This window comes from Stegodyphus dumicola, chromosome 5 (genome assembly GCF_044657685.1).
Source record: "Stegodyphus dumicola isolate Sdum_Otavi_A_Nest chromosome 5, ASM4465768v1".
Taxonomy (NCBI): Eukaryota; Metazoa; Arthropoda; class Arachnida; order Araneae; family Eresidae; genus Stegodyphus; species Stegodyphus dumicola.
In genome coordinates, this window is record NC_140772.1 from 61,053,067 (window position 1) to 61,078,051 (window position 24,985).

A 24,985-nucleotide genomic window follows, 5' to 3' on the forward strand; every position below is an offset into this window, starting at 1 on the left:
ATTATCACATAAAACGAAGCAACTTAAACAACTTCCATTGAAAGAAATGTTTAATAAAGTAAACAAATAAATATTAAGCTTTTTTTTTGTAAATTTTGATACCCTTTAGATCATAATTGTTCTTTATTTCATAAATTACGGTTTCATATTTTTAATTTTAGAATTTCTGCATGCCATCTTATGCGATTTAAACTGATGATCTGTAATCCAGAAAAATCGATAATCCGGAATCACCGAAGTCCCGACGAGTCCAGATTAACGACTTTTGACTGTAATACTTATTTTGTGCATTTAGTATTAAATCATAAAGAAAAAACTATGGCATTCTTTATCTTTTTGAAAGAAAAAAATTTTGAGAAGTATGTTTGGTGGCATAAAATGTAACAATATCTGGAGAAGAAGAACTAACTCTGAACTCTATAAATCCTTTAAAGAAATATATATAGTAAAATATATAAGGATTAAGAGAATTAAATGGGCAGGACACCTGTGCAGAATGGAGTGAAAAATCGAGTAACTAAAAAGATCTTCTTGGCCAGACCATTCGGCACCCGAAAAAGAGGGAGGCCTAAACTTAGGTGGCTTGACTGTTTGGAAACAGACTTAAGAATTTTAAAAATAACCAACTGGATGCCCATGGCTAGGGGTAGAAGAGCTTGGAATTCGATTCTGAGGAAGGCAAGGGTCCATCATGGGCAGTCTAGCCATTGAAGAAAAAGATTCTTTATCTTTTCTTTATCTGCATACTAAGCGGAAGAACTCTATTATTCTTTCTACGATAACTATAATAACAGCTTTTTAAAGTTAGGCAAAAAACAAAAACAAACAAACAAACAACAAAAAAAAAAAAAAAAAAAATTGGTTTGTCATAGTTTTGAATATATATGTCAGTTTTCCTTCCTGCAGCTAAAGAACATATGTTTGACTGTCCTTGAAATCAATAGTTTTATTCAAAATTTAATCTAAGATTGTTTTTCGACCTAATTATACATTTTATCATTCGCATGCTTCTTTTCCTATTTTATATAAAAACAGGTATTGTAAAAATAATTGTCAAACGTTTATATACATGCATTACATTTAAATAATACAAGATCATTGTCTTAAGTTTGACAAAACAACTTTACTCACAGTATCTAAAGATTATTACTTATCTTTCAAAACAGGGGCAAAGGAGGAAGATCTTTTTTTTATGCAAAATTACTTTTATGTTTTATACGATTATAAATTAGCTAAAATGCTGAGCTAGCTGTGTTTTTTTACATATTATCAATGCATTTTTGTTTATTTTTACATTTAGAGCATTTAGCAATATTTACATCTATTTTTAAATCATTTGCATTTGATTTATTATTCCTATTACAGTCAACATTCGTTAATTCGGACACCTATAATCTGGACCTCAAAGCTACAAACTTTCTGCGCATGCATCGCGTTGACACATGCGTGTAAGACCTTTATGGCTGCGAATATGCTTGTGCGCGTGCGCAAAATACGTTTACAAGTGCGCGTTTAATGTATAACGGACAGTATAAGCTAAGCTAAAATGATCTAATTATCTATTTCAGTTAATATTGCAGATTGCTGCAGACTGTTAGAGCAATTTTATAAAAGTAAGCTTGAACTTTCGATCATGTCAAATAGAATTTCTGATATATATTTATTAATATGTAAAGGATCTAAAAAGCAAAAGTATGTTTCAAAGTTCATTAAACAAAAAGTGGATAAAGGCATATCCTTTGTTTATCTTTAACGCGGCGGGGCGCGCAATGAATTGGAAGTTGATCTGTCAGCACTATCCTTATCTTCAGGGCAGATGTTTTTATTTTATTTGGCTTATAATTCCTTACTAAATGTAGTATTTCATCTCGATGTACTCCGTCTTTGATATGATTTAAATCAAATTCCTCGTCAGCGAAGAAAGTAACAGAGGTTATTGAAAACGGAAAAATTTCGATTGACAAATTAGTCGGTAGACACAGCAATTATAAGACTTGAACAGCTGAACTTTGTAACTGAACAAGAAATTATGTCTGTTTATAGAATTAAAGAGAATGTATTATCACATAAAAAACGAAGCAACTTAAACAACTTACATTGAAAGAAATGTTTAATAAAGTAAACAAATAAATATTAAGCTTTTTTTTGTAAATTTTGATACCCTTTGGATCATAATTGTTCTTTATTTCATAAATTATGGTTTCATATTTTTAATTTTATAATTTCTGCATGCCATCTTACCAGATTTAAACTGATGATCTATCATCCGGAATCGCCGAAGTCCCGACGAGTCCGAATTAACGACTTTTGACTGTATCATTTTTGCAATCGACCTCAAAATGAATTTTCTTCAAATTTAATTTGTGTAATTTTTCAAAAGCACTCTGCATTATTTTTCTTTTCTCAGCACAGTATTAGATTTTAACAGTTTCTTTTGCGGCAATCTAAGCAAGCCATTTTTCATGCCATCTTTACAATCACTGCATAAAAAGTGTTCATTGCAAATTCTTGTATTCTTCACATTAATAGAATCCTGTCTTTGACACATGTATTGATTTTTTCTCCAGAAACAAATTGTCCTTCGGAAAAATATGAAATACAATATCGCTATCTTTCTCATCTCTATGAATTTTAGGGCATTTTTCTACAATGCAAGAAGAAATATTACATAAACAGTGCTTTACAGCAGTGTCTCAAACTTACATTGCATGTGGGCTAATGCACAATTTAAAAGTAGTTGACAGGCAGCAATTACAACAACAACAAAAAAAAGTTGAATTAAGCGGTTTGTGGGACTAGTTACTAAAAACAATTGAAAGAATAAGTTCAGTAATCTTTATATTAGGCACGGCACTCTACTATTTATACTTTATTGATATTATTTCCTGTTTATCAGAAAGGAATGCTTTAATACCTTTCATTTAAAAACTGTAAATCATTACAAGTGTCAATTTTTAATATACAAATCTATGATTAAACATTATTGTAAATATCTTAATATTATGTTTTGAAGCTTAATGAATGAAATGTGCATATAAAATTTATTGATATAATTAACCTGGTACTCTGTATATAAGTGTGTGTATGCACGTCTTTTTTCCCTTTTTTTGAAATAGCGGGTCACTTTGCATTGTATATAGGGAAGCGTATTTACCTCAGATTAAAAAATAAATAAATAAATAAAAATAAATTGTAGGCATGGCTCTGGCTACAGATGCATTTTAAAGACTTTGCAACTGATTTCTGCATCTGCGGATTTTTTCTTGTTGCCAACAGTTTTGAACATTAGAAATATTAGAAATAGGGCATAACTTTTTCAAGTATTCATTTGGAGTGTTCTTTCTATGTAGAAGTAACAACTGACAGTTTTACCTTTCTGATTAATAATGTTGCTTATTTTTCACTTAGAAATTTTAATAACACGCATTTTACAATGTTTTTGAATTACGGAATAGAAATGTTTGTCTTTGGAAAGTGCAAAAACATATCCTTCAATCCACAACTTGTTTACATGCGACATTTTGGAAGAGTAAATTTTGAAGTAGAGGTTATATTTCTCATTTCAAATAATAAGCTCTTGCTAAAAATTTTTATTCCAAAACATTTGCTCTTTTTAAAGTTCTTTATCAAAATCATTGTAAAAATGTGTAAACATCTTCTGTATTTTAGTCTGAATTAATTTGTTAATGTTTAAAAAAATTATATTTTCAGATCCTTTGATTATACAATGAATGCTTTAAATGAGAAATATCCATGGACAATAAAACTCAGTAGTGCTGGTTTAGTATATTATCATTTTGGACATCAGATCATTTCTAAGATTTTAGAATTACCTGAAGATTCTGAAGAAGTAAACATTATATTTTCTAAAATTTATGAAAATTTTATTCAAGAAGTTGATGCTATTGATAACGGCATTGACCCTTTTGATGGAGCTGAACCAAAGTATGTAATAATAATTCTATTATATTGATGATAATACAAAGTTTTAGAATTTTCAGACTGTTGGTTTTGTTTTAATTATTATTACTATAAAGTACTCGTATATTCTCTTTAATGTCAAATAATTTAATATTTTTTTTTGTTTGTTTTTGTTTTGTTTTTTCTATCTAACTTGGAGGTTAAATAATCTAAATCGGCATAAATAAGTTCTGTTTACAGTTGACCATCCACATAACTCCAACCATTTCTAAATTTCAGCACCTGAGAAGGAAATATTATTATGGAGGTTATTAAGACAACTGCAAAATGATCATATGAGTCACTAAAACATCATTTGGAAGAAACCACATTATCGATTTCATGGACAAATGAAATTCAAATAATAGAAATATGTATATGACACTCCAGCAAAAAATGAAATTCAAATAATAGAAATATGTATATGACTCTCCAGCAAAATAAAATAATTTTTCCCATATGTCATGTGAATACAAGCTAGTTTTCCTTAAAACGTCTTCCCCAAAAGCATCCTTCCTGTTAGGAAGATAGCCCTTGTATGCTTTGCTGCATCACAAATGATCTTATTTGAATCAGCAAAATAAAGATAACTGTGATGTGAGTGTCTTAAGAATAGGAAGATCCTATATAATAGTTTAGAGGTTGATTGAGACAAACTGGTTTATGTTTCTATTATCTACAAGAAAGAGTTATTATTCAGTTTCAAAATAGATTTCCATATGCAATATATACATCTATGTGTGTGTCTGGGTATCTGTATAAATATTTAACAGTAATAACATTATTCGGTATTGTTTTTCTGAAAAAGAAATATGTCTAGTTTTATCACCATTGACTAATCAAGTTTCCACTGAATTGAATTAGAAAGGAAGGCACTATTGGGCCTGTGATTGTTTGATTTGACTTCCCCAGTCTAGCTTGGGTGTTGACAAAAAGACTCAAAGACAAAACAATCTTTGAGAAAGCATTGCTATTGCATGAGAATTTATGATGCCTCAAATGTTGCAGAACAGAATACTTGGATGGAGAATTGAATGCTGTCTTGATGTTTTTTGAAAAGTTAAAGAAACACATTTTAAGATCTGTTAGTCTGCAAGTAGGTTTTTATTAACGTATTTTAGATTAAAAAAATCTGGTGTGTACGCTACGACTTCCTTATAAAGAATATTAAATTATATGCATTTTTTTCTTGCATTCATTTAACCGTATTGGATTGAATTAAATCTACTTCGTCGATAGCACATAAACCACAACAGAATAAATGCACTCTTTAAAATTCACTATATTTGTTTACCATACCGACACGCTGAGGCTAGGTTTACTTAACAGCGTTACAATTCATTCATTTTATAACTCAGAATGCACAAAATTTATATCATCTGAATAATTATCTAATCGTTGCCACATGTTCTATTCAAATACTATAATAAATCTAAAGCGATGTATAAAAGAAATTAAACAAACAACAACAACAAAAAAAGAAACAGTTTTTCACAGACGATTTAGTATTTCTCATTCAATTAATTCAATTCTCACTTTGCGACAGGGCAAAAGTGCATAAAAACTCAAAGTATGTTACATGTTTATTTCCTCAAATAAATTCCCGAATGGATTAAGTAGGATTTTATTCGCAATAATAAAAGAAGGTGTTATCTTTGTTTTTGCATAGTTTCTCTAGATTGGCAACAAGTCCATTAAGTGCTAAGTTTCAAATGTAAACAAATATGGCTGCCATGGCAAGAATAATTAGGCTTAGCCGCATTTGAATAACTTTTAAATTGTTGATAAATCTACGAATATTGCATGCAGACTTACTAAAGACATAAAAACTGTAACCAGAAAATAAGAACAACATAATCCAATTATATTTAAAGGAAAAAATGCTCAATTTTCAAACATATAAGAATAAAGAAATTGAGATCACTGAGCCGAGTAACTGAGTGGATATATATATATACACATATATTTCTATACTTTCGGCGCGGCCGATTGCAACCAAAATACGAGGTGCACATCTGCATGTTATAGCAGCCCTATATACAAAATTTCAACGTTCTGAGGCTACTTGGTTTTGAGTTATGCGAGATACGTACGTACGTACAGACACACGAAAAAATCACTTCAGAATTCATTTTAAATCAGTTTTATAAATTTTTTTTGGGGGAAAAGAGTATTTTATTCTGTCCTTACGTACAGATGTCATGGAAAAACATTGTTAAATTGCATTTAATAGCGGTCAGAAAATGTATATTTTCATTAAAATATGATACCTGAAATTTTTTGCTATTAGAATACTTCTTTTTTACTTTGTACAAGGAAGTAAAAAGGGAAGCTATCATTATTGATTCCTGAGATACTTAAATTTTTTATTAATTTGTTTGAACCTCTTGTACATCTAGTTGCAATATTTCCTTCAAATTGCTTTTTCTATTAAAATTTGAGAACTGTTTTCGATGAGCATAGAAACTTTAATAAATATACTTGTAATATGGAGAAAGGTGAAGTGGAAAAAAAAAGCTGTGTAAATATAAGTGGCTAATTATTGTTGAATGCTTATACATAATCTGTTAAAGACCTAAGTTGGTGCCACTGAAAGAATGAAGATAATAGAACAGTACTGTTTTTTATAATTCAATTTATGTAAAATGTAGATTGTCATTTAATTTTTTATATTGAGTTATTAGGTTATCTGGCAAAACACACAAGGGCTATCTGTCTAAAGGAAGAGATGCCTTCATGGAGGACTGTCATGTATTCACATTACACATGGGAAAAACCATGAAAAACATCCATGTAGTCAGCCCATTGTGGTCAAACTTCCAATTTCAACAGTCTTAACCAGTTGTTGGTGGAGCTCTTAGTGAGTTATTATAAATTTTTCTATGATGGAAATTATAAAAACACTAATTTTTAAGGAGTATTTTAACACTGTCTAGTTTTTTTAGTTTTCTTTATTGGTGGCGATAATGAAAAATAAATATTGTATTAGATTCAGCATCATCAAATCTATAAACAAAAATACAACAGTATTTTTAAGCAAAAAGAGTTTTTTAATTTGTATGCAAGGACTCTGTTATTTAATTTATGGATAACATTTTAGAAATGTAATTGTTTAAGTGTGTGTCAGTTTTAAATTTTTATGTAATTCAGAGGCAGAATATTTTAAGAACTGTAAAGCAAAGTTTCAAATCCCTTATTTAATGAAAGTAATTTACTAGTACCTTTTAAAAAAAAGAAAGGAGGACGGGGCAATTTATTTGCCATAAAATTTACTTTGATTTTCTAATTTAAGATTCATCATACATCAGATACAATTCTATACAAAGTCTTAAGCTTTCAGGATATTTGCAGTGTGGAGAATTATTTATTTTTTAAAAGAGATATGTGTATTTTTGTTTTAAATTAAAAGAATCTTTTAATAACTTTTCAAATGCACAAATTTTTATTGTATTTCCCCAGGTACAAAATTCATACTCATTTAAGTGCTAGAGTAAAACATTGCAATCCACCATGGAATGCCAGAAATGTAGATGAAGTAAGTGTCAGCTCACCAATGAAAAGTAGTAGTATACTTTTATTTTTTAATAGTTCTGTTATTGGTCTCGTATAACAATTTGATAGCAACAGTACTGTTTCTGTGAAACTGGCAAAAAATTACTTTCTGAACATACACAGAACAAATTAGAGAAATGCATTCTTTGAAAAATTAACTACTTGTTTCCTAAAGTCAAGCATTTTCAGATTCTCAACAGTAAAAATTTGATTCAAGAAAATATGCGAATAATACTCAAAGCAATAGCATTTAAAATTGTGATACATGTATCATTACAATGAAACTTTAAGGACATAGATGAGGAGCTCTTATAAGGAAGCAGACAATAGATTCTAACTATTTATGTCTGCCTTCTTTATTGTCTAAAATAAAAAAAAAGTTAACTTCAGCTGTTCTTTTGTAGCTTTTGGACAGATGATTCTGTATGATTGCTATCAATATGTTTAAAGTAAAGCTGGGATTTTAGTGAATAATGTGTTTCAATTTTTTGTTTCCACAAATGATAGAAAGCCTTTAAAAATAAATTTCTGTTAATTCATGAATAAGGGTATCTGGCAATTGAACAAATCCATCCTTATAAAAAGCAGAGATTTAAATCTGAAAGTAAAGCTATGTTTAGTGAAGGCTACTTGAAAAGTGTTACAGAACTTATGAAAGCTGAATTACCATATTGATCAAGCTTAGTTATATTTGTATGCAAGGACTCTGTTATTTAATTTATGGATAATGTTTTAGAAATGTAATTGTTTAAGTGTGTGTCAGTTTTAAATTGTTATATAATTCAGAGGCAGAATATTTTAAGAACTGTGAAGCAAAGTTTCAAATCCCTTATTTAATGAAAGTAATTTTCTAATACCTTTTAAAAAAAAGAAAGGAGGAGAGGGCAATTTATTTGCCATAAAATTTACTTTGTTTTTCTAATTTAAGATTCATTATACATCAGATACAATTCTATGCAAAGTCTGACATTCTAGTCTAGTCTAAGCTTTCAGGATATTTGCAGTGTGGAGAATTATTTATTTTTTAGTTAGGCATGCTGCATTTATTATTAGTTAGGCATGCTGATCAGCAAAAATTTCACACTAGTAGGTTTTTGAATATTTTCAAGATTTTATTATAGAAGAAGCGAATCTTTACCTCTGTGTGTTCTTTGTCAAGAGAGCCTTCTAATTATTTCCATATAATAAAACATCTTCATTAATAAGGTATGTATGTGTGAAACATAGGCATATGAAAAGAAAGTTACTTAAGCCCTAGTAATTTTCAGCATGATGTTTCTTACAGAATTTTGTTTGATTTGAAGTAGCTTTATCTGTAGAGATTTGCAAGGTTTCTATGAAGATTCAACCAATATATAATCAGTTAGTATTTCATTGTGTTTTACATCAGTTAATGGCAAATTAATAAGTTTATCTACACAATGGTATGTAGACAAAATTTTTATTTTTGTTTTCATTGAAAATTACTACGGTAAATAAAGCTTTCCTTCTCTACTTAATATTTTCTCAGCATAAAAGTGTTACATAATTACAGAATGAAATAAACCTTGAACATAAAACTTAGGAGATCTAATTACATATCAACATATTTTATATCAGAATCACATTGTAAATTCAGATTATTTTAGTTCAATAATCTGAATTATTCATTATAAAATCTCCCTTTTTTTTTTTTTTTTTTTTTTAAATATATATATATATATAAAAGTGGTAGGTTCATGATGTACTATTTTTAGAGGAGTTTACAACTTACTTCCCATACAGCACACTTAGTTGCTATGATGTTGCAGTGACCTCTCAATGTTGCATTTTCTTCACATTACGTTTATGACCACGGTACAATGTCGGAGAAATGTCGCATTGTGATGTGGATGTGAATGTCGTACGGATGTCACATACATGTCGCAGCAAACGTTTAATGTGACGACAAGAAATTTGCAGTCTTCCCCACGCTGACCTTTCTTGACCTTGCTGATGTGATTCTTCTTTAATGGGAGGTATTCTTGCGTGCTGATCTCAATCCCCCCAATTCATTGCATTGTGTTTCAGTAAACCTTTCTAAATAAATGATTCTTTTATGCTAATAGCTTACAATTTTAGTTCTTTCTTTTTTTTATTTAAAATATTAACAGGTTTTAGCTTGTTTTTATATTGATGTGATATTTCAAAATCATTGAACTATATTCTGTGGTGAATGGATTCACATTCTACCTTATCTAGTGTGTCTAGAGACTGACAAAAGAGTTTGTTGTCTGCATAGTGTTTGTTTGTCTCAAGGATTTTCGCAACCATTTTTTTAGTTCTGTTCACCGAACACATCGTCTGTGCTAGATTTTCAGGTAAGCACTGTTTGTTGTACATTGAAGTGAATGATATCAGTAATAATTAATATATAATAATAAAAGCGTAATTTAAATGCTATGAACAAAAAGAAATGCTGGCAGTAGATTAACTTTTATTTGTATTACAAAAAGTGTGGAAGCAAGGGCCATTATCAAAAGTTGTCTTATTTTTGTCTCACTGTTTAGAAATTTTTATTTAGGAAGTCAGGTTTATTTGGTAGGTATAGTTCACTTTTTGTTGTTTTTAATGTTAAAAGAAAATTTGAAAAAAGAATTGATTTTATGCATTTTACTGCAGTACTTTCATTGTGTTCAGCTATTTTTCGAAATTATTCACAAAATAATTACTTACTTCCATGCGTAGTACATAGCGCCACATTATAAATAATGCAATACTTTCATAACCACGTTTTAGTTATATAGAACACGTTTTTTAATTATTATAACTTTGCAAATGGCGTATTACTTTAAAACACTGAACTTTTCTACATGTTTCCTATATGTAAATTTCTGAGATTAGTCTTAAAATTTATTATATCAGATCTTTTCTTTTCTTTTTCACTTTTACGTATAATATATTTGGGTTGTTAAAGTAACCGAATTTCCTTATTAAGAGATTTAGTTAGAGAAAAATATTTCCTAGTTTAGGTCAAATTATTTGAATATGGCAAAACATACGAGGGCTGCCTACTTAAGAGAAGGGATGCCTTGGTGGAGGACTTTCTAAGGAAACTAATTCGTAGTAACTTTATATATTAAGAAAAAATGAAAACCAGTGTAAAAGTATTTGTTACTTGAGAGATTAAGATAATATATTTATTGTATTAATTTTTTAACTAGATACATAAATTATTTAAATGACAACAATATAAAAATAAAGAAATTGCATTTCATTGTTATTTATATATGAAGGAAGTTAAAATTTCACTTGTGACAAAAGAGTATCAATTAATAGTAATATGTCTCTAAAAGTACAAGTTACTTCATGTTATAAAAAAACCAAATTTCAGATTGTATTTTAAGAAAATTTAACCTATTGCAGACAATTTTATAAACGTAATGAAAATTACTATAATTCGAAATGTATATTTAAGCTTCACCGTTAAACTTTATTCGAAATAAAAATTTTATTTTAAATTAATATATTTCACTTTTGCAAACGAGATATTTTATTTTGTTATTATAAACTTAAAAAATTACATCTAACCCTCTAATTACGTCTAATTTAGTTATCTAAGCTTATCACATCTAGTTTTGCTTTAAAGTATCATTTGCAGAAATAGACATTGAGAAGATACTAATTTATGCAATCGTATTTAAAAAGCTTAGAAAAATTAAGAAAGGAATCTTTCACAAAGGAATTTAAAATTTCATTGTGATAACTTGGAAATTCGCATATTATAAAACACTGATGAATTAAAGTCTTTGCCAAACAGGGGAAGAAAAACTGATTTTAAGGTAAAATATAACTTCATGGAATTCTTTTTATTGGGACAGACTTCAGTTCTTTGCTGCATTTAAATAAGCAAATAAATTTGTTTGGAAATTTTATAACAGAAAGCCAATTCTTGGAGAGTCAATCGAAGGTTCTGAAAACTCCGTATAATGGCGCTGCATTATACTGTGGGACAAACAAATATTTCTTTTAATGTAAGAAAAGGAGTTTTATATTTTCATTATTTTTTAATTTTAACAAAAGCTGTAAAGCTATTCCTACAAAATTAAGTAGTGGAAGTACACTGCTGGCCATCTAAATTGCAACACCAAGAAAGACAAGAGATATCACAACAAAATTTATTTAGTAGATAACATGTTGATCAAGTATCAAATGATTAAATTTATAGACTTCTGTGAAGTGTGGTTCCTTCCAGAAACAGTAGCCAGAGTAACTGCCATTGGAGATCACCGCTGCCACACACCTCAGCATTGATTCAAAGAGACTTCGGATGTGTTCTTGGGGTACAGCTGACCAAGCAGCTTCCACACGTTGCCAAAGTTGATCTGGTATGGCAGCTTGGGATGTAATCTGGGTCAATCATTCAGCAACCATGGACTACATTTTTTCTATTGGCGAAAGATCCGGAGAGTGAGCCGGCCAGGGAAGCAATTCAATCTGGCGATTGACAAAGAACCCTTGGACTATGCGTGCCACGTGTGGTTGTGTATTGAAATATGGCTGTGGGCAAGCTCTGAAGGTAAGGAAGGACAATTGGCTCCAAAACCTTGGGGATGTAGCGCTGGCTGTTTAATGTACCAGCAATGCGTATTAGAGGAGTGAGAGAGTGATATCCCGGTGCAGGTCCAGTGTGGCGGTGTATATCGCAGCTGTTCAGCATCCTCTCTCCACGGTGTCTCCAGACTCGAATCCGACCATCGTGGTGTTGCAGACAGAAGCATGACAATTTCATTCTATTCTGCTATCCACATCCTTCTTTCGTTGCACCTTTGGCGGTGGAGATGTCTGTGGTTCTGCGTCAAGGGTAGACGAAGCAATGGACGTCTTGCAGACAGACCACTCTGCTGTAAATGGCGTCCAATGGCATGCGCAGACACTAGATGATGCATTACAGACTGAATGTGCTGTGGTATGGTTTGTGATGTGACTGAGTGATTCGTCACTGCCATGCGCACAATGTTCCTGTCATCACATGAAGTGGTGCACTGAGGTGGATGTGATTGAACACATCGGTCCGTCGTACCCTCCTGTATCCAATGGTCACATATCCGCATTACAATTGTTTGGTTTTGTCCAACACGACTACCGATTTCCTTGAAAGATAATCCACATTCTCGGTAGGCCACTATCCTTCCACTGTTGAACTCGGATACTTGATCAAACGATGATCGCTGTTTACTACGAGGCATAATTGATCGTTTTTTTGAAAAAATCACAAGAGAAACACAATTGCTGAACTTGAAATTGTCGAAAACTCCAAGCTTTAAATAGCGCTTTTAAGTGGCGCCACAGGTGCGCGTGACGTGCACCTGCGCTGAAATTCTAATCATTTGCATATCTCACTATTGCTAATGCATGTTGTAAATTTCATGTTATTTGCATGCTTCCTTCAGGGTGTTGCATTTATGGTGGCCAGCAGTGTACTTTTATTTTCATAAATACAGCCAATTTCAATTTGAACTTAAGTAAATAACTGAAATTCAGTTTCAATTGCGTAGTTTCTAAAATGAAAGGTATAAACTTGTTTTCATATTTCATTTCACATTGTGTTTTTATTTTTCTTATATTAAAGAAATCAAATAATCTATTTTTCTTCAGTTAAAAAGTATACTAAGGAAACTAGACTAGAAGAGAAACACGCTAATGTGACAATCAAAATCGTAAAAAACAACCTTATATTTAGCGTAGGTATAATGAAACAATCGATTTCGAGGGCAGCTAAAGGTCCCTCCTCATCAGGAGAAAGAAATACATAGAAAGAAGAAAATAGGAATCACAGAAACACGTGGTGCTTATCAGCACTGCACGTGGTTATAACTAGATTTTTAATCAGAGTTGCACTGGCCGCCTACTTTTACTGAGCCAGGCTGTCTGATCAAGCATAAAGAAATATTAGCGAAGTTAAAATAGGGAGCGAGGGGCAAATGCACATTACGCTCAAAATCTGAACTTCAAATAATGGAAAGCAACCACTGAACGGATTTTTATACCCTCTGGTAGTACCAAGTGCGAGGAGGTAACGCCATCTATCGGCAAAAATAATTGAATTAAGACAGTAGAATTTTAAAGGCATTAGGAAGGACTGGATTGGACTTCAAATCATTAACTAAACTTTCTAAATCTTTGTGAATGTGAAAAGCCTCAAGAAAATCCAATTCGCCTATGGAAGAAGCCTTTTGGATGATTTTTGCAGACCCAAAATCAAAATTATGGTTAAAAGTCCAGCTATGATACACTATTGAAGACTTGTTAATTTCCCCTTTTTTGACATAAGATTCATGTTCCTTGATACGAAACTTCAACGCTCTTTTTGTTTGGCCAATATATCTTAAACCACACTGACATGATATACTATAAATTCCCCAAGAATTCAAGACAGAAACGCAATCTTTTAGAATCGAAGGGTGAATTTTATTAATAGGGGAGAAACCGACTTGAAAATTGAATTTCTGGAGAATCCGTGCAATTTTATAGCTAACAGAAGGATAAAATGGAAGCACGACAAGGTCATTGATATTATTTCTAACAGTGGAATGTCTTCTTTGATGGGAATCTGAAAATTTTTTGACGGCTTTATCAATAATCACGGGAGAAAATCCACGGTCAATCGCAACTGCTCTCAAATAATTAAGTTCATTGGTAAGCAAAGATTCAGAGGAACAAACTTTTAGCGTGCAGAAAACAGCGTGCGGAACAAACTTTTAGCGCGCGGTTCCTCTGAATCTTTGCTTACCAATGAACTTAATTATTTGAGAGCAGTTACGATTGACCGTGGATTTTCTCCCGTGATTATTGATAAAGCCGTCAAAAAATTTTCAGATTCCCATCAAAGAAGACATTCCACTGTTAGAAATAATATCAATGACCTTGTCGTGCTTCCATTTTATCCTTCTGTTAGCTATAAAATTGCACGGATTCTCCAGAAATTCAATTTTCAAGTCGGTTTCTCCCCTATTAATAAAATTCACCCTTCGATTCTAAAAGATTGCGTTTCTGTCTTGAATTCTTGGGGAATTTATAGTATATCATGTCAGTGTGGTTTAAGATATATTGGCCAAACAAAAAGAGCGTTGAAGTTTCGTATCAAGGAACATGAATCTTATGTCAAAAAAGGAGAAATTAACAAGTCTTCAATAGCGTATCATAGCTGGACTTTTAACCATAATTTTGATTTCGGGTCTGCAAAAATCATCCAAAAGGCTTCTTCCATAGACGAATTGGATTTTCTTGAGGCTTTTCACATTCACAAAGATTTAAAAAGTTTAGTTAATGATTTGAAGTCCAATCCAGTCCTTCCTAATGCCTTTAAAATTCTACTGTCTTAATTCAATTATTTTTGCCGATAGATGGCGTTACCTCCTCGCACTTGGTACTACCAGAGGGTATAAAAATCCGTTCAGTGGTTGCTTTCCATTATTTGAAGTTCAGATTTTGAGCGTAATGTGCATTTGCCCCTCGCTCCCTATTTTAACTTCGCTAATATTTCTTTATGCTTGATCAGACAGCCTGGCTCAGTAAAAGTAGGCGGCCAGTGCAACTCTGATTAAAAATCTAGTTATAACCACGTGCAGTGCTGATAAGCACCACGTGTTTCTGTGATTCCTATTTTCTTCTTTCTATGTATTTCTTTCTCCTGATGAGGAGGGACCTTTAGCTGCCCTCGAAATCGATTGAGTGTTTCATTATACCTACGCTAAATATAAGGTTGTTTTTTATGATTTTGATACTAAGGAAACTTTCTTTAATTCCCGTCTAGTAAAAAACTACAACATCATTGCTAAAACATGTATTGATGCCTTTTTGACATTTTAACAGTGTGAAATCATTTCTGATTTCAATAAAGAAATCAAATGAAAACTTCGACAGTCCAATTTAAAGAAAAATTAAGTACTTTAAAAAGCATCAGAGCCTTATCATCAGATTTTAATATCTGAAACTAATCTCATAACTGCTTCTCCTAAACACTTTTATTACGTTCCAAATTCTTATACATACAGTACATGTGTCCAATTATTTTCAAATGCCTGATTCACGCAAAAATGGTACAGCTCTGTGTTGTACAGATTCGTTTAGATTAAATTAATAACTTTTTGATAGTATGCATTGTAAAACATCATATCTTCATATTATTTAAATTAAATAAAAAACTCAATCGTGTTTATACTAAAGGAGAAGGATAGCAAGAATGCCTATATCTCATGTTACTTCATATTTACATCAAATCACATTTTTCGAATCCTCATCTTTGCTCTGAAAAATTGTATTAAAATAATTCCAAATGCCCTGATTTCATTGCGGTTTGTAGAAATTTGTGGATAGCAAAAAATCTTTGATTTTTCTTGCGCTTCTATAAAGTTCATGCATATCTGGTATTTTTCTCTTTGATAATCACTTCATTCTTAATACAATCAAAAGTCTTTAATCAGGACTTCAGCGATTCCGGATTATCGATTTTTCTGGATTATAGATCATCAGTTTAAATCTGGTAAGATGGCATGCAGAAATTATAAAATTAAAAATATGAAACCATAATTTATGAAATTATGATCTAAAGGCTATCAAAATTTACAAAAAAAAAAGCTTAATATTTATTTGTTTACTTTATTAAACATTTCTTTCAACGTGCACATGCGTAAAGCATACATTGCGCATAGTCGAAATTAGAAAATTGCAACCAGAAAACTATTTGATTTGTATTCGTGATATTTATAATGACGAGGAATTTGATTTAAATCATATCAAAGACAGAGTACATCGAGATGAAATACTACATTATAAGCGGAATAAAATAAAAACATCTGCCCTGAAGATAAGGATAGTGCTGACAGATAAACTTCCAGTTCATTATGCGCCGCGATGTCACCCCCCCTCAGAGCAGCGTGAAATTGATAAACAGATTTCGGAATGGTTAGAGAAACAAAGGAGCCTTTATCCATTTTTTGCAGCAATTCCACTTTTTGTTTAATGAACATTGAAGCATGCTTTCCCTTTGTAGATCCAGCATCGGAAATTCTATTTGACATAATCGAAAGTTCCAACTTACTTTTATAAAATTGCTCTAACAGTCTGCAAAAAATAATAAGCCGGTTTGAATTTGAAGATTAAGGAACAACACAATCTACAATATTAACTGAAATAGATAATTAGATAATTTTAGCTTAGCTTATACCGTCCATTATTCATTAAACACGCATGCATAAACGTATTATGCGCATGCATAAAGGTATTATGCACATTGCGTTGCCGCACGCGCAGTGCATGTGCGGTGACACATGAGCAGAAAGTTTGTAGCTTTGAGGTCTGGATTATAGATCATTCTGGATTATGGGTGTTCGGATTAACGACTTTTGACTGTAATAATTTTTAAATTTATTTTCAATTATTATATATTAATTACTACTGCTATCATTCAAGTCAGTATACAATAAGTGTTTACTCCCCATATGTGTTGATTAAATAAAGAAACTTGTGTACTTTAACACATAAACAGCTGAGTTTCATTTAGTTTACTGTATGAGCTACGAATAGTATTTAAGCATTGCTATGAAGGTCATAGTATAGTGTATATTCTCAGAAGTGAGTAATACAGATTTTCTGTAAGTCAGCTTTGGTAACAATAATTGTTTTATGAACTGGAGTAATTAATTAATGCAAATTTGTTATGCTTTTGCATAATACTCTATTTGTTAAGAGAACAGAAAATTGCGTTTAGGAAATGCTGAATTATTTAAAACAAATGATTCACATTAATCATCAAATGAAACGAATTATACGATATTTTTACAGTAATATAATTATTTAAATATACTGAAGCTGTGCAGTGTAAGACAGTTATCTTAAATGTATAGCTTAAAAATCTTATAAAATTGTAATTTGTCACTGGAGTAATGGTGAAAGAGAATGCTCGTTTTGTATAACTAAGTATAAATATTTATTTCCTGTAATTTAGTTTCCATAACCATGTTTCCATCTACTGACTTTTGTACCCATAAGATTTAGATTTCACCAGATGATGGGCTGCCTATTAAACGCTTTCTAACTTTCCTAGAGAGGGGTAGAAACACAGGGAAAAGTATGGCTAAGATGGTGTACAACTACCTTTTACAAATGAGTTCAAAATAGATTTTATTAAGTGTCGAGGTCAATCATATGATAATGCTGCCAATATGTCTGGCAAATACAAGGGTATGTAAGAAATAATATTGAATTTTAACAAACATGCTATGTATATTCCATGGGCTGGCCATTCTCTGAATCTTGTTGGTAGAGCAGCAGTTGACTGTTGTTTAGATGCACTAAACGTTTTTGGAATTGTTCAAGAAATATATAATTTCTTTTCATCATCTACACATAGATGGGCAGTAATGTGTCATTCTTCGAAGATGATTCAAAAGTTCCAAAGTCTTTGTCAAAGACTAGATGGGAAGCACATTCAGTGGCCACAAGTGCATAGTTATGATAGAATAATTTCTGCATTGCATCAGCTGCATTTTGATACTACAGAGAAAGGTGAGCCAAGAAATCAAGCTACAAACATTTTGAATAAAATGGAGGAGGTTAAATTTATGGTAATGTTATATTTGTGGAGTTACTTGCTGGAGGAATTTCACAAGACTAGTCAATCACTGCAAGACCCCCAAATTAGTCTAAATGTATGTAGTAAATTGTATGCTTCACTTTCTGATTTTATTAAAGGTTCCAGGTATACGTTCGATCATTTTGAAAAAAAAGGCAAAGGAAAAATTGCCTGATGTTGATTACAAGAAAAGCAGATGTAGAAGAAGGCCTATCAATGATGATGAAGATGATGCTTTATAGCACATTGAGCCAAGAGACAAGTTCAGATTCAAAACATTTATACCTGTGATGGATACATTAGAGTCAAATCTGGCACAGAGGGCCTCAGTGCGCAATGATGTTGCAAAAAAGTTTTCATTCTTAACAAAATTAGAAGCTACAGAAGATATTCGTGAAGAAGTTAGTGCTTTATGCCAAAAATATACTGAAGATGTGGACATGAATCTTGTAGAAGTCAAGCATTTTCATCAGTATCTTAAACATAGTCAAGCCTATGGTTTAACGGAACATGATAGTCTGATACATCAGGATCTGTATAGGGTAATACTATTTAACGATCGTATCCAATCAGCATTCCCTAATGTATAAGCAATTTTGAAATTGTTTCTTATTATAATGGTTGCATATTGCTCTGGAAAAAAATCTTTTTCTCAGCTGAAGAGGATAAAAATGAATTTAGAACATCATTTCAAGATAAATTATGCTCCCTCAGTCAGATCTGCATAGAAAGTGACAAACTATGCAGTTTATCATTTGATGATGTCATCAGTGACTTTGCTCTGGCAAAGGCAAGAAATAAAATATTTTAGTTTAATATAATTCCTTAATTCGTATAACATATTTTAAAAGCTTAGAAAATAAGCCTTTTTAAGTTGTGCCTTTTAAGTAAACTTTTGTTTCTTTTTACCAGAGTTTGCATTTTTAAGTTTGCTATGAATAAAAATGATTTTAAGTTAAAGACTTATTATTTCGCTATCTCTATACTTCTTGTGTTTCAGTTTAACCCTCTAGGTATCCAAAAGTCATATTTGGCACTGACATATAATATCTGGACTTATAAATAGCCCTATATCTCAAATACCTTAGGGTCTTATCAAGTCTAAATCTGGCCCTGTATGATGCCTTTTGAATGTATGGCCTTTGATATCCTGGGACCTCTGCCATGAACTGCTGATGGCAACAAATACATCCTCATTGTAATTGATTACTTCACCAAGTGGCTTGAAGCATATCTTATTCCTGATCAAGAGGTTGTCACAGTAGTAGAAGTAATGATACATACAACATTGGATTTCCAGGTTCAGAGTGCCTCTTCGGTTACATTCCGATCGAGGAAGATATTTTGCATCGGTTGTAATTAATGAATTCTGCAAGCTACTTGGCATTAACAAAACTCAAACACCTTTAGATCTCCAGTCAGACGGCATGGTAGAGAGGTTTAATCGGACCATCCTTAATAACTTCGCGTTGGTGGTTTCCAGAAAAGCCAACTGGGACAAGAAATTACCTCTGTTTTTACTGGCTTATCGCAGTGCTGTCAATGAGACTATCGACTATTTTCCATCTCAGATGCTCTTTGGTCGTGGCCTTCATCTGCCTTGTGATCTCTTATTTGGTCACCCTCCAGACGTGCCTTCATTGTCTGACAAGTACATCCAAGATCTTTAAACAGAGTTTGAAGTGATGCACAATTTTGCATGAGAGCGAGTCAACTTGGTGACGGAGAAGATGAAGACTTAATATGACACAAGAGCTACAGGACATCAATTCAACGGAGAAGACAAGGTGTGGTTGTGGAATCTGATTCAATGGAAAGGACTATCTCCTAAATTACAGTCACCTTGAGGTGGTCCTTACAGAGTCCTAAAGAGGCTGAACGATGTCGTTCGGATCTATAAGTCTCCGAATTCTGAGCCCAAAGTTGTTCATTATGACAGGCTAGCTCCTTACTATGGCCATAGTACAAAGTGTATACATTGTAAATAGTATTAGTATAAGACCATGGCCCTTTTTGTTTCTAAATTTGTAAGTTTGTGCACTCATTTATTGATTTAGTATTTGATTTGTTTTATGTTAGTTACTGTAATTATTTTTTATGTTGTTTGTTATTGTATTGTCATGTTTATTATGGCATTGATGCCTTAGTTGTAAGTCTGGCTTGCTATCCAGGAACTGTATTGCCTGGGACGTGCAGTCCTTGAAGCAGTGTTATGAATTTTGTATTATCTGAATTATGGTAACATTTCATGGAGTATATCTCACTATAAAACTTTTTTTAATATATAATAGTTATTTATAAAATGCATTAATCAATATAATAAAAAAAGAAATGTTGTTAATTCAGTTTTGGTGCAAAATCAAAAGTAAAAATTAGATAAAGATTTTAATATAGTTTTAGGTGCTAAAAATGTGAAGAGAATTAAAAAAAAATTATCTAATGCTTTGATTATTCAAAATATTCTTCGATCCTTTTTTTTAAAATGTAATTTTAGAAAATGTTTTGTTCTGAACTGGAGTCTAGTATTTATTTAAAACAATATTGTTGCATCCTATGGGTTTGTGGTTTTGGAGTGATTGATCATAACACTTGATGAAGAACACAATTTATTCATCAGTATTACGCAGGAGAATTTCAAAGACTCATTTAGAGCTGTTGAAAAACTACGATAAACACCCTGAAACAATCAGCAACACAGCCTTCAGGCTATAATAGTGAAGACAGCATCACGACAAAGCACTACAGCTTCCGACTCTGTCGATCGCTCTCGAGCTAATCTCTGAACTGAACACACTAAAGAACTCTTCACAATAAACCGCTACTCTGCATACAAGCAGGATATTTACAGCTTTTGATCTGTCTTCAAGCACATTCTGGAGAAAACCAAGAATTCTTTCCAGAACATCTTCACTCCGTCTATAGCATATCACCAATTTTGTCGCCAAATGGGCGATGTTGCTCCAAATTTGGCAATCCTGCCTTTCTTTGCCACCTTCTAGCAACCCTAAACCCTTTTTGCAGGGAAGCTATCTTTCTGAAGCTGGGCATTTTGCAACAATATATTATGTACAAAAGTCAGAAATACTAACAATATTGAAATACTAACAATATTAGTGCCCATATATTTGAATCAGTTTTCCTTATTTATTTTTAATTTTTTATAGATTCTGCAGTTGAAATAGTTTTTATAGATTCTGCAGTTTTATAGATTCTGCAGTTATATTGAAATACTAACAATATTAGTGCCCATATATTTGAATCAGTTTTCCTTATTTATTTTTAATTTTTTATAGATTATGCAGTTGTAATGATTATATATTTGTTATAAAGTATTTTTGTACGGTAAATTTGACAGTCGTTTTTTATTCCAGAATGTGTGTTTCAAAAAGGCAAGTCATCTAGTAGAACAAGAATTTTTAGATCGAGTCAATTTTTATGGTAAAATCTGGTTACCGGCCAGAGATATTGTAAAATCTGCCATACTGAATAGGATGTCAGTAAGTGTCAGCAATTATAAAAAATTTGTAGTTTAACATCACTATAATCAGAATCATTAATTTTTTAATTTTACAATTTTATGAATTAAGGTTCATCCAAGTGGAGAAATTATTGAACTGGATAATGGTGGCTGTCCTTGGAAAGAACACTTGTTTGAATTGGAAAAATCTCTTAATATTGAAAAGCCCATAAAATTTGTAATTTATACAGACATGAATGGAAATTGGAGAATCCAGTGTGTTTCTGTTTCACCTTTTTCATTTGAAAACAGGTATGTTATAGTTCAAATACAAGATAATTTTTATAATATAATCAAATTATATGAACTTGGTGATAAATTACATTGCAAAAACCTAAAAAAGTATTTTTTGTGATGTAATTAACTCTGCTAATATTCAGATATATATCGGAACCACAGGATATTTAATTTGGAAAAAAAAAAAAAAAAAAAAAAAAAAAAAAAAAAAAAAGAGGAATATATTAAAACATATTCCAGGAAGTATTTTTACAGTCATATGGTCCTTAAAAATACTTAGGTTTTTTTGAAAATGATTTTTGGTCCTTAGGTTTTGTCAAAATCTGCAAAAAGCCCTTACTTTTACTCATCTGACATTTCTATTCGTTTTCCAAGTCCATTTGAGTGTTAATTAACATTTTTGAGGAATATGTTTTGGTGATTTATTGAGAAATATGTATTTTATGAATTATGATTTGAATTCTTTCCTACTTAATATGATTAAGTAGGAAAGAATTCAGGTATGATTCCTGAATTTTCCGACACAAGGCCCTGCTTATATTGGAACATTAACATTTCAAAATAATTCCTTTTTTGAGAAGGAAGAGTTCATAAAATATTACATCAAAACAATTTTTCCTTTTTGATACAAGTTTTTTATTATGTGGTGCTAAATTTAGTGACTCATTAACATTTTGGCAATTTCAAAATCTATTTATATATAAAAAATTTATCTGGAAATTTGCAAATTTTTCGATTTTTTTAACAATTGTAATAAAATCCATAAATATAATTAAAATAATAATTATTTATTAAAAGTGTAAATAGTATTAACACAAAACATTTTTATTTTTCCATGTCAGATTTGAAAATGACATTACTTTCCATTTCGGCATCTTAAAAATATTTTGATTCTGAAAAATAAATAAGATAACAAATGCTATATAACACAGTTTCCAAAGCACTAAAGCCACTTAATTATTAGCCCAAAGGGGCATTAGCCTATTAGGGCTATTAGTCCCGAAATGGTATTTTTTGCTGCATCATTAAATGTATTGTATTACTTTTTAAATTGTTGCCACCAAATATTATCATATGTATGTTTCTCACATTGTGAAAAACAATGGTACCTAAAGCCATCACATTTTGAATAACGTAGTCCTCTACACAAATATGAGGACCTGAAAGCCTGAATTTCGAATTTGTTTTATTGTCTATTTTGTAGAAATAGAACTTTAACAAATTTTTTATAACATACTCAATGATTTCAAAGCAAACAATAGCAACATTATACAGAAAAAAAAAATATATATATATATATATATTTCCAGCATGCGAGAGTGTCCATCGGAAATTCTAAAGAAATGCTGTTTTTTTAAATATTTTTAGCCCAAATGTTCTCAAAACATGTATGTGTGTGCAAATGGAAAAAAAAAAAAAAAAAAAAAAAAAAAAAAAAAAAAAAAAAAAGCCTTCTTATTTTATATTTTTTATGAGTTTTTACCTATGTAGTTGTTTTAAAATAATCAAATCTCTCTCAATTTTCTCTTAGAAATTCATTTTATACTTTTCTGAATTTTTTATTAAAAAATTTTCTGGCTTTTTGCTCTTAAGAGTGAGATAATTTTTAGACCTGGCGCCTCGGGAGGTTTATAAAGATTTGAAAACAAGATTTTTAGAAAAATGTGACAAAATGAAAAATATCTTCATGGTATTAAGACATATAATGAATGAATTTTTAATTAGAAATTTTGAACAAATTTTTTTTTTTTGAAGAATTTTTGTAAGAACAGTGAGAACAAGCTTATTTAAATTTTCTACTTTTGATCTTAAAAAGTCTTTCTTTAACATGTTTATCTTCACTTTATTTTCTCATCTTTTCAGTAGACACAAGGTGGGAAATTGCAAAAGTGGTTCTACTCTTCTCACATGGATGGGCATTTGAAAAAAGGAATTTTTCTATTAAAAAAAAAAAAAAAAAAAAAAAAAAAAAAAAAGAAAAGAAAATTTAAGAGGTTTGTCTTAATTTGTTAAAGTTTCTCACTGCACCATACACATGGGTAGGCATTTTGTCACTTGGTGCAATCTCTGTAGGTCCTGATTTGGTTCTATATGGGTCCTGCCCAGTTGTTGTTGTTGTCTTGTCCATATTACATGGAACAATGGCTGCCAGAGCCTACTCCAAAGAGAGGTTGGACTTCTATTTTCCACCCCCAATTTTGAGGGAGAGCATCCCGGTGTCTCCCACCCCTCTCCTCACGCACCAATCCATACGAGAGGACTTTCGGCTTGCCGCATATTTAGAGTGCAGCCTTGCCGCACCGACACTATACATTTATAAACATTCATGTCTTACCTGCGCACTTAGGTACCGAAATAAGCTTCCTTAACCACTATACCATCTGGGTCACGGTCCTGCCCAGTGCCTGTCTTAAGTTCTAAAACTTTCGTTAAGCCTTAATCTCTAATCTTTAAATATTGTTGCTCAGTGCTTCACTAACTTCTAAAATTTTGCCATAATGCCTCTACCAGTCCTGACCTTATATCATTTTACACTTATTCTCAATACCTGTATTATTAAAGAAATAAAATTAGCAGTTTCATCTATATATTCTAAATTCATGCACTTCTTTAGAATAGCAGAAATCTTCAATTAAATCTGAAATCCTTGAGGAAACATTTTGAGAACATCTTCATGTTGTTAAAGCATTAACGAAATTAGGGAAAACTCGTGGGAGTACAGATTTTTTTATTGAAACAAATGAACTTAGAAAAGATGCTGGAAGAATGATGTGAATTAGCTAAATTATCTAGAAAATTTTATAAACACATAAGGATTTTGTTGTGAGTTGTTGCTATGAAATATATATGATTTGTAACTTTTTATGTGTATTAAAAATAGCCTATATCATTTTAGAATAAATATTATAACATACATAATTATGCTAAATGTTAGATTATGTTTAATAATAATAATGCATTCTATTTAGAGATTTACTTTATTCTTAAAATGGTATTACAGAAGTGAAGTCTGAATATCAATAATTGCTTTTGTTTATTAAATTCCCTTAATTCCCATGTGCAGAAATGTGTACAAACCCTGTTAATGCCTTGTTATTTCAGAATTTATCTGCATATTATTTGTT

At 31.2% G+C, this 24,985-nt stretch overlaps 1 protein-coding gene across 11 annotated transcripts in view; it reads left to right on the forward strand.

Moving 5' to 3' along the window:
• LOC146997118 (MYG1 exonuclease) overlaps positions 1-24,985 on the forward strand; it is a 61,748-nt gene that overhangs the window by 25,652 nt on the left and 11,111 nt on the right. For all 11 annotated transcript variants that reach the window (XM_085816694.1, XM_085816698.1, XM_085816695.1 and 8 more), the window contains 4 exons: positions 3,712-3,945; positions 7,420-7,495; positions 21,478-21,603; positions 21,694-21,875. In XM_085816694.1, coding sequence (XP_085672820.1) covers positions 3,712-3,945; positions 7,420-7,495; positions 21,478-21,603; positions 21,694-21,875 — 618 coding nt within the window. The remainder of the gene's footprint in view (positions 1-3,711; positions 3,946-7,419; positions 7,496-21,477; positions 21,604-21,693; positions 21,876-24,985) is intronic.